This window comes from Mandrillus leucophaeus, unplaced genomic scaffold, assembly GCF_000951045.1.
Source record: "Mandrillus leucophaeus isolate KB7577 unplaced genomic scaffold, Mleu.le_1.0 Scaffold309, whole genome shotgun sequence".
NCBI classification, from domain to species: Eukaryota; Metazoa; Chordata; class Mammalia; order Primates; family Cercopithecidae; genus Mandrillus; species Mandrillus leucophaeus.
The window spans coordinates 1,305,518-1,315,814 of record NW_012103243.1 but is presented as its reverse complement, the minus strand read 5'-3'; the positions used below and the strand labels follow the sequence as shown (position 1 = coordinate 1,315,814).

The 10,297-nt window shown below is 41.2% G+C and overlaps 1 protein-coding gene across 2 annotated transcripts in view; it reads left to right on the top strand.

The window, feature by feature from the left end:
- The first annotated feature begins 249 nt into the window (after positions 1-249).
- RRP15 (ribosomal RNA processing 15 homolog (S. cerevisiae)) overlaps positions 250-10,297 on the top strand; it is a 44,548-nt gene continuing 34,500 nt past the window's right edge. The window contains exon 1 of one of the 2 annotated variants that reach the window (XM_011987375.1): positions 250-415. In XM_011987375.1, the coding sequence (XP_011842765.1) occupies positions 277-415 (139 nt within the window). In that variant the 5' untranslated portion in view covers positions 250-276. The remainder of the gene's footprint in view (positions 416-10,297) is intronic. The other variant, XM_011987374.1, reaches the window with a different exon arrangement.

Below are 10,297 nucleotides of genomic sequence, written 5' to 3'. Positions count from 1 at the left end.
AGGGAAGCGGCCGAGGCGAGGAAGTCAAAGTGGACCGCGCCAGGCTGGCGGAGGAGTCGGCTGAGGTCATTCAGCCACTGATTTTCGTCCTGGAACCGACTACGCGTAAACACACCGGGCTATTCAGAGCTCTCTCTGTCACATTCTGAGGCTCCGCCTCCGGAACTCCGGGCCAGACGACCCCGCCCCGGAACCTTGTGTCACAGGCACTGAATGCAGAAGTTCCTCTGGTTGCCACCGGACGCAACTGTCAGGTGACGCTTCCGGCGCGGAAAAATGGCAGCCGCCGCTGCGGACTCACGTGTGAGTGAGGAAGAAAATCTGAAAAAGACCCCAAAGAAGAAGATGAAAATGGTAACCGGAGCCGTAGCGTCAGTGCTGGAAGACGAGGTCACAGACACTTCTGATAGCGAAGGTAATGTGGTAGGGCTGAGCTTTGGTGTCTAGGAGGAAAGGCCGGTCTGAGTTCGTGTCAAGCAGCGCTTGCGACTGCATTTGCTGCTAGCCACCTGGGTTTTATCTTGGCACCACTTCAGAGGGGCGACTTTGGCTTAGTGAGGAGGCTTAGGGAAGTCGTGTTCAGAGAAGGAATGCTGTCAACTGTAATTTTGAGTTTCCACATTCTTTTACTAGGTATTTTCAGGGTCACCATTATTAATTATAATAAAATGGGTGGAACACCTGCAGCTACCGAGAAACTTACAGTAGCAAAGGGTGAAAGGAAGAGGGTACTTGAAAACAGGAGAAGAATGGGTCTCATAGGGTGTAAGAAGCAAAAGGTTAAAAGAGGTAAGAGGGAGAAGGGGGTGTACTTGACTTTTCTTGGGCGGTAGATGTGTGCATGTTTTAGAGACTAAATAATAGTAAATGAAAGAAGAGGTTGGTGGTTAAGGTCGACTAAAACCTGGTAGCATTTAATAACTATGTCTCTCAGAGACGCTTGATAATGAAAGGAAGGAACGATGTGTTTTGAGGTTTTCAACCATGCTGTGTCTGTTGCTCCTCTTTACCATCATTCTTGGCACCAACTTTTTAGGTGACAAGGAATTGCAGGTAATCCCTGACTTCCTACTGCCCAGTTACTGCTCCTTTGTACTAGCTGATACCCAAAAAACAGAGCTATTCTTTTATAACGTATTTCTAATTACATCCGTTGTCTGCTTGAGATGATCCAGTGGCTTCCCATCTCAGTATATAATATCCAAGATCCTTAGGCTGTATGATTTGGGCCAGGTTGTCTGTCATAGACCAATCTGCCCCTCACAAACCACTAATTGTAATCTTGCCATACCGGTATGCTTGTGTTTGTTTAACACCTTAAACATGCTCCCACACCCTGGTTTCTTCACTGGTTGGCTCTACTGCCTAAAATAGGTTTCAAATGCTTGGCGTGTCTCTCCTTCACCAGCCTCTGATCCAGTGCCTTACCAGACAGACTTGTCCCTGACTACCCTATCTAACGTACCACCACTACTCTTCTTCCTGTCTTCCTTTCTTCACTTTTTGACTTACTGCCCTGCTTTATTTTTTCTCAACCCTGCCCAAACCATTTGATGTATGTATTTGCTGCGTATCTTTCCCAATTGGAATATAAGTTCCATAAAAGTAAAGACTACTGTATCCCCAGTTCCTATTGCCTTGTGGGTCCTTCACAGGTATTTAAGTAAATTAATGAATTAAGCTGGACTTCCAGGACCAAGAAGAAAGTGTCATATGCTACTGCAATTCCTAGGTAATTAGAGTTTTCATCTCCTGCCACACTGTTAGGGAAAACAAACTATTTGTTGAGCCGAAATTAGAACTTCTGGTTCTGATATTTTTTGAACTCATTAGACTGGTTCAAACAGTTTTGTTCAAGAAGGGAAGAGTACTATATTTGGAAAAAAATGTCAGTACTGCTTACAAATTGGATTTTTCTTTTTCTTTTTGTGATAGGGTCTTGCTTTGTGACCCAGGCTCACTGCAACCTTGACCTTCTCCGCCACCACCCTCCAAAGCGATCCTCTTGCTTCAGCTCCCCCAGGTAGATAGGACTGCAGGTGCATACCACTGTACCTGGCTAATTTTTTTGTAGAGATGGGGTTTTGCCAGGTTGCCCAGGCTGGTCTTGAACTCCTGGATTCAAGTGATCCACCCATCTCGGCCTCCCAAAGTGCTGAGATTACAGGTGTGAGCCAGCACACTTGGCCAAATTGGATTTTTCTGTTCAAGTACTGGATAATTCCAAGTTGGAACTGTTCTGTCTTTTCAGCATATTATTATAAATGCTGATTAGGTTTTAAGGTTCTTTTGCTATTATAGATCAGCTATGTTATGGGTTAAGAAGGTTTTTGGCTAATATGGAAACCTAATTTATCCAATTCAATTCATTGGACAATTGTTGTGTTCCCTTAGGTTCCAATCACCCTCTAGGTGTTGAGAATACAAAGGATGAATACATTTCTACATTAAAATTTCAGTTTTAGGAAAGACATTAAACACAGGACTGTAATATAGTGTATTAGGTATAATTAAAAGATAGTTTTCAAGATCATGGTTCAATTTTGGAAAGGTAAGGATGGAGACGGAGGAATCCATATCCTCTGGAACCCAGCCTAAGTGTTGCTTACTTGTATCTTACATGTATTACTGGTAATATACTATGCTATCATTATATTTTAACATATCTCTCTCGTTATAGAGATAAGTTCCCCAAATGTCCAAAGTATGTCTTGTTTATTTTCACAGGGTCTTCTTTGCATATTTTAGTATTTGGTAAATTGTTTTGTTGAATAAATGTATAAGGTGGCATTCTATCTAGGCCTTAGAAGGATGAATAGTTTTCCTGGCCTGGGAGTATAGAGGGCAGTTTTCTCAGACATAAAAGCATATACAGTGGCATGTGGTCTCTTAAAATTCATGGCCTATTTCAGACAAAGTAACATTCTGTTATGGCTCTAGCTGTTCAGAGAAGTGACTAGAAGTAAAACTGGAAACAATGGTTAAAAGTAGATTATAAAGGGCTTTGTGTATTTGTAGGCAGCAGGGAGCTACTGAGAATTTTTAAGCAAGATGGTGACAGACATTTATAAATATTACTGCCAGATGTATGGTAACTGCCAAAGAGTGCCAGGACAGTTTGTAGGCAATGGCAAAACTCCATGTTAGGATCTGCACTGGGACAGGACAGTGAAGACAGAGAGGGCCTCACTTGAAATATTTTTCAGCAAGAGAGTATTCAATTTTCCAAACAGGCAACTTTCATGTAAGCTTGTAGCACCATAAGTTTTGGGCATACTACACTGTTAGAGGAATTGGATAATAAGAATAGTTATACTTTTGGAGCTTTCCTATGTGCCTGGTTCTGTTCTGAGTTCCTTATATATATCAGCTCAGAGAATTCTGACAACTCTATGAGATGCTGCTATTATCCTCATGTTACATTTAAAAACCTGAGGCACAGAGGTTTATAACTTGCTCACTTCTGTACATAAGCAAATAAGCAAGTTGATAAATGATACAACAGTTATTGAAGTTTGACTGTACAGCTGATGTTCTTGACCACTACCTTAATACGTTTGAGGAACCAGGAGGACATAGATAATAAAAAAAAACTATTTGGAAAGTGAAAGGGCAGGGAGTATGAATCTAAAGAAAGAAAAGATTGGGAACAAGGTGACTTTGGTATGGAGACAAACTTTTCTCCCTCCCACTCAAGAAGATTTCATCACCAAGGGATATTTTCGTGTTCAGATTTCTATTGCACTTCCAATGTTTATGACCAGAGTATTCTTCCCTTCCTTCCTTTCTCCTAAAGTCCGTATGTTATTTCTGGAAACAAATTCCCATGTTCACTCAATTGTATCAGAGGCACCTGTGTTGGTACTACCTTTCAGAGTGACTTTGTGCTAGTTATTTACTATTATCTGCCTCAATTTCCTCATCTACAAAATGAGGATAATAATAATGTCTACTTTAGAATTGTTGTAATGATTAAATGAGTTTATATATGTTAAGCATTTAATATTTGGCACATGGTACCCACCCATAAATATTAGCGATGACGATGATGTCTCTTCTGACCTAAAAAAACTGCTAGTCCCATCTCTTTTTGCCAAATAAGTTTTCCCACCTTTGGTAACGTGGTATTTGTAAGCTGGAACTCTCCCAAGAAAAGAGGTTTGAATTACTCTAGTAACCCTGTAAGGTAGCTGATGGCATTTCTATTTTACAGATAAGAAAAGAAGCTTGGAAATAGTGCTTCCAGTATATCATATTGCTTCCTAGTAGGAAACTGTTACCTCCGTAGGTGCAGGATATTATCTGTTATTCCACTCATTTTACTCCATAGTCTAACCATTAGATCATATATTTTTGGTAAAATTCAAGATCAGTGATAATGATGTCGATAACAATTGATTGTGTCTGCTTGGTTGTGCCATAGACACATTTTCTTTGTCAAAGCTGCTTCTGTCTCTAAGAAAGACACTGCCATCTACTCCCATCCAAGCTGGAAACACAAGTGTCATCCTTTACTCTTCCTGTTGCTTCCATATCTATTTGGTTTAATTAATCCATTTATTCTGTTGCCATTACTTTAGTTCTTGCCCGCATCTCTGTCTCTCTCTCTCTTTTTTTTTTTTTTTTTTTTTGAGATGGAGTTTCGCTCTTGTCGCCCAGGCTGGAGTGCAATGGTGCGATCTCAGCTCACCCCAACCTCCACCTCCCGGGTTCAAGCGATTCTCCTGCCTCACCCTCCAGAGTAGCTAGGATTACAGGCATGCACCACCACACTCAGCTAATTTTGTATTTTTAGTAGAGATAGGGTTTCTCCATGTTGGTCAGGCTGGTCTTGAACTCCCGACCTCAGGTGATCCACCCACCTCGGCCTCCCAAAGGGCTGGGATTACAGGCGTGAGCCACTGTGCCCGGCCTTGCCTGCATCTCTTTTGTTTACGCTAGTTCATAGGGGACCTATTTGTTGGGCCTGTCATTGCAGCCCTACTCCCTTCAGTCTTCTAGGCATTGCTTCTTAAACCATCAGTGTTGAAGGACCATTCTGGTTTTTGTTTTTTAATCTCCAATCTGTCATAGATAGGTGTTTAAAAAAAAATCAATGAAAAAGAATAACTGGAAACATGACCACATTGTTGGACATCATGGTAATATCAAATTACTATAAAAATTTATAAATGTTTACTCTCAATTTATGAATTCACAGTTGATTCTAGTTACAATAATGTTCAGTAAAGTTGCAGGAAATCCTGAATCCCTGAATTAGTGAACCATTGCTTTTAGGGGAAATACAGTTGTAGGCTCCTGTGAGTCTCTGGTGAGAACATTTTTGTCATTTTGTCAATATATAACCTTGTCTTATGTGGGTTTTTTTTTTTTTTTTTTTTTTTTGAAACAAGATCTGGCTCTATTACCCAGGCTGCTGGAGTGCAGTGGTGCAATCTTGGCTCATTGCAACCTCTGCCTCTTAGGCCCAAGTCATCCTCCCACCGCAGCCTCCAGATTAGCTGGGATTATAGGCGTGCACTACCCACACCTGTCTAATTTTTGTATTTTTGGAAGAGATGGGGTTTTGCCATGTTGCCCAAGCTGATCTTGAACTCGTGAGCTCAATTGATCTGCCTGCCTTGGCCTCCCAAAGTGCTGGGAATACAGGTATGAGCCACCGCTCCCAGCCTTATGTGTGTTTTTGTTTAAAGACAAAGAAGAGTTCCACTTGGAATGTTTTTCAGAAAGAAAGCATTTGATTTTCCTTGGCCACACGTCGGGGCACACATCTGTAATCTCAGCACTTTGGAGGCTGAAGTGGGAGGACTGCTTGGGCCTAGGAGTCTGAGACCAGCCTAGGCAATATAGTGAGACCCCGTCGCTACAAAAAAATGGAAAAAACTAGCTGGATGTGGGTGGTATGTGCCTGTGGTCTCACCTACATGAGAGGCTGAGGTGGGAGGGTTGCTTGAGCCTGGGACTTCGAGACTGCAGTGAACTGTGACTGTGCCACTGTAGTCCAGCCTGGGTGACACAGCATGACCCTGTCTCAAAAAATAAAAACTTTAAACTAGGCATGGTGGCTCACACCTGTAATCTCAGCACTTTGGGAGGCCAAGGTGGTCAGATCACTTAAAGTCAGGAATTTGAGACCAGCCTGGCTAACATGGCAAAACCCCATCTCTACCAAAAAAAAAATATATACAAAAAATTAGCCCAATATGGTGGTGCATGCCTGTAGTACCACCTACTTGTGAGGCTAAGGCATGAGAATCACATGAACCTGGGAGGCAGAGGTTCCAGTGGGCCAAGGTGCTGACAGAGTGAGACTTTGTCTCAAAAATGAATAAATAAATTTTAAAAACAAAACTCTGAGATTAAAGAAAAAGGAAAAAAAAAAAAAAGAGAAATCATTGAATTTTCCTTTTTTTTTCTTCCCCAAGACGGAGTCTCACTCTTTCGCTAGGCTGGAGTGCAGTGGCGTGATCTCGGTTCACTGCAACCTCCGCCTCCCAGGTTCAAGAGATTCTCCTGCCTCAGCCTTCTGAGTAGCTGGGACTACAGGCACACGCCACCACGCCCAGCTAATTTTTGTATTTTTAGTAGAGACTGGGTTTCAACATGTTGGCCCGGATAGTCTCCATCTCTTGACCTCATGATCCACCCACCTTGGCCTCCCGAAGTACTGGGATTACAGGCGTGAGCCACCGTGCCTGGCGCCCCCTCCCCTTTTTTTTTTTTAAGACAAAGTCTGGGTCTGTTGCCTAGGCTGGAGTGCAGTGGCATAATCAGGACTCACTGCAGTCTTGACCTCCCAGGCTCAAGCAATCCTCCCACTTCAGCCTCCCAAGTAGCTAGGACCACAAGTGTGTGCCATCAGGCCCACCTAATTTTTTATTTTTTGTAGAGATGGATCTCACTATGTTGCCCAGGCTGTTCTCAAACTCCTGGGTTCAAGTGATCCTCCTGCCTTGACCTCCCAAAGTGTTGGAATTACAGGCATGAGCCACTGCATCCAGCCTTCAGCTTTTCAAACAACGAACTTTAATGTAAACTCATAGCACCATACATTTTGGGCATACTATACTGTTAGAGGAAGTGGATAATAATAGTTATATTTAATGTACTTTGTTGATTCATTAACATTTGAACTCATGGCCAATAACGTGCCTGAACAAAGCTTATTCAACACATATTTTCTCTGAAAGGCACATTGCATCCTTGTGCTTAGGGACACTGCACAACCCTTCAGCATTATACTTGGGGGCCATTTTAAACATTGCTGTAGCCAAGAAAAAGAACAGAAATGGAAATATGTGGCACTAAATAGTCTATAGGAAGAACACCAGTTTACAATGAGAAAGTTGAAAGAAGGCAGTGTCTCCTTCTTCAGCCTCAGCTAGGAGTGTGCATGTAGGGAGACTCCAACCCTTCGCTGCTCTAAACATGTCTGTGAATGACTACAAAAGTGCCATGAGTATTGATTTGAGGTTACAAATACATTTTACTGAGTTGGTGAATTCTCAAATACAGAATCCACAAATAACAGCGATTGGCTGACTGAATCTCCTTGTGAACTGGCAACACAGTCTGCATACCCAACCTATGTGATCTGACCACTGCTTGCCTCTCAGGCTCACATCTTGTCATTCCCTAGATGACTAGGGTCATAGCATTCTGAACTGCTTTCTAGAATACAGTCTGCTCTCTCTCTAGTCGTGCTTATGGTACTCTACTGGCATACTCTTTTTGTTCTTTACTTTCTCTTAACCAGCTTTTCTCTATCCTTTAGGTTTCAACTTAAATGTCTCTTCCACTTTGTCTTTTACAACTTATCCTATCTCTGCAATACAGATAAATAATAAAGGGTCATATATTTTACTTATTATTTTAAAACGATTTTTTTCTTAGTATTTTTTAGAGACATGGTCTTGGTATGTTGCTCACGCTGGTGTGCAGTGTGGCATGATCATAGCTCGCTATAACCTCCAATTCCCATGCTCAAGCAATCCTCCTGCCTCAGCCTTCCAATAACTGGGACCATAGGTGCACACCACCACGCCTGGTTAAAGAGTCCTTTATTTAATAAATTTAGTAGTATAGGTCTTTTGGTTAAAGATGGGACATTTCTTCTTTGGTTTAACTCAGAATTTGTTATTTAATATAAGAAATTTCTTTTTTCCTCTTATGAAATTAAATGTTTCTGTAAAGGTGACCCATGGAGATGGATTTTCTAGTCAGGTAGTTGTATACATGTGGTCTTGGTTAAACTAGTAAGTTATCAAAAACTTTTAGATGATAGTACTGAGAAACTATAAAGGCAGAGGCTTCAGACGTATGAGGAATCAGTGTGTAAATTATAGATATATTTAAAGAGTACTGGCTTGTTCTATCAGGAAACTGAATCAGACACTTATCTTTGAATTTTACCTGGATTATAAAAATAGATAGGGATGTGCCCTATATTGACAGTTGAAAAACTTCCTTTAGTAAGATGCTACTTGAGTTTCATGGAAAACACACAGATATAACCCATATGTTGTTTGAATTTTATTTTTCTGGCTTTAATTTCTTTTGACATATTATATAAGAAAGATAGAATAGTGTGCTTTTGTTAGAACAAAAGTCAAAACTCAAAACTCAAGTATTGTTAGACTGCAGAAATTTCCTAAGTTCTGTGGGGACAGAGACCTTGTCACTGTGATGACAGCTGTATCTCAATTTGGCATAGAGCCTGATTCATGGTGTAGTACTTGATACCCATTTATTCACTGGATAAATTGGAAATTTGTGTTAACATGATTTTTTTAATACTCTTCTCATATACTAGATTGTCGTGGAGGTAAAATTAGCATTTATATGTATCAACTTGAATAATAGCAAAATGACTCAGATTGAATTTTTGTTGAATTGCAGTACTGTCAGTACAATTTGAAATTTGATCATAGTAAAATTGAAGGGGATCATGAATTAGGGATATACAGCAGGTGAATGTGGAAAAAACACCACTCAGTGTGCTTTTCTCTGTTTTCTCACTCAACCACTCAGCAGCAACAATCATCACAGAAGACTTCTGTGATTAAATGTGTATGGATTCCTTCCCACACCCTAAGCAAGTAATCAGTTCTGCAGTGGATACCAGTTGTTTGCTCTCCAATTCATCTCACTCAATATTATCTACCTGGAGGTAGTGTCAGACCCCACAGACTGAGGGCTCAACTTCATAAGACTGCCCAAACCCTTCAGATACCAGTCCTAAATCCAGACCTCTGGAACTTCTGACCAACTGACTTAAAATTGAGGTTCCCACAGTCTTCCTGTTGGGTTTGATTAATTTTCTAGAGCAACTCACAGAACTCAGGGAAACACTTAAGTTTATGGGTTTATTGTAAAGCATATTACAAAGGATACAGATGAACAGATGCATAGGGTGAAGTATAGGGTGAAGGAGTGTGGAGCTTCCATGCCCTCCCTGGGTGTGCCGCCCTGCAGGAACCTCCAGGAGTTCAGCTATCCAGAAGCTCTCTGAACCCTGTTTTCTTGAACGTTTTATGGAGACCTCATTACATAAGCATGGTTGATTAAATCATTGAGGTGATCCATTTAACTTTCAGCTTCCCTCCCTTCCCAGAGGTTGGGGAATGGATCTGAAAGTCCCAAACCTCTAATCCTGTCTTGGTGCATCTGGTGACCAACCCTGATCCTGAATCTGCTTTGGGACTACCAGCCCTCAATTATTAGCATACAAAAAGACACTCCTTTGGAGATTCCAAGGATTTTAGGAGTTGACCAAATATATATTTCACAGTATCACAGAAGGTAAAGTGCTACAGTTTGCATTTTAAGTAATATATAAATGACAAGTGTTGTTATAGAGGGGAGGGTGATGCCCCTACCTGAGTTATTCATGAACTACTCAGATTTATTGACCTGATAACTTGTTGGAAGTTTAGATACAATATATACTTGGTTCTTAAGCTTGTAGTCTTTAAAAAAACAACCCCCCAAAACAGAAAAACAGCGTCCCCAGTCAGTAAATCACCTCAGGTGAAAAAATGAGAACAGTGGTTGATGATACCAAGTATGATAAAGGGTAAGATGATAGCCTCTGCCTCTGAGTTATCCTTGAGCTACTCAGATTTATGGAAGTTCAGATGCAACTCTTACTAGGTTCTTAAGCTTGTAGTCTTGGGACAGGGTGCGGCAGAAGCTTCTGTTGCCTGTAAATCAACCCAGGTTAAAAGAAAGAAGCCTTGATTGTTACTCGGGCCATGATCTGATTGACTCCTCCCTCATAGAATGTGCCCATATGGCC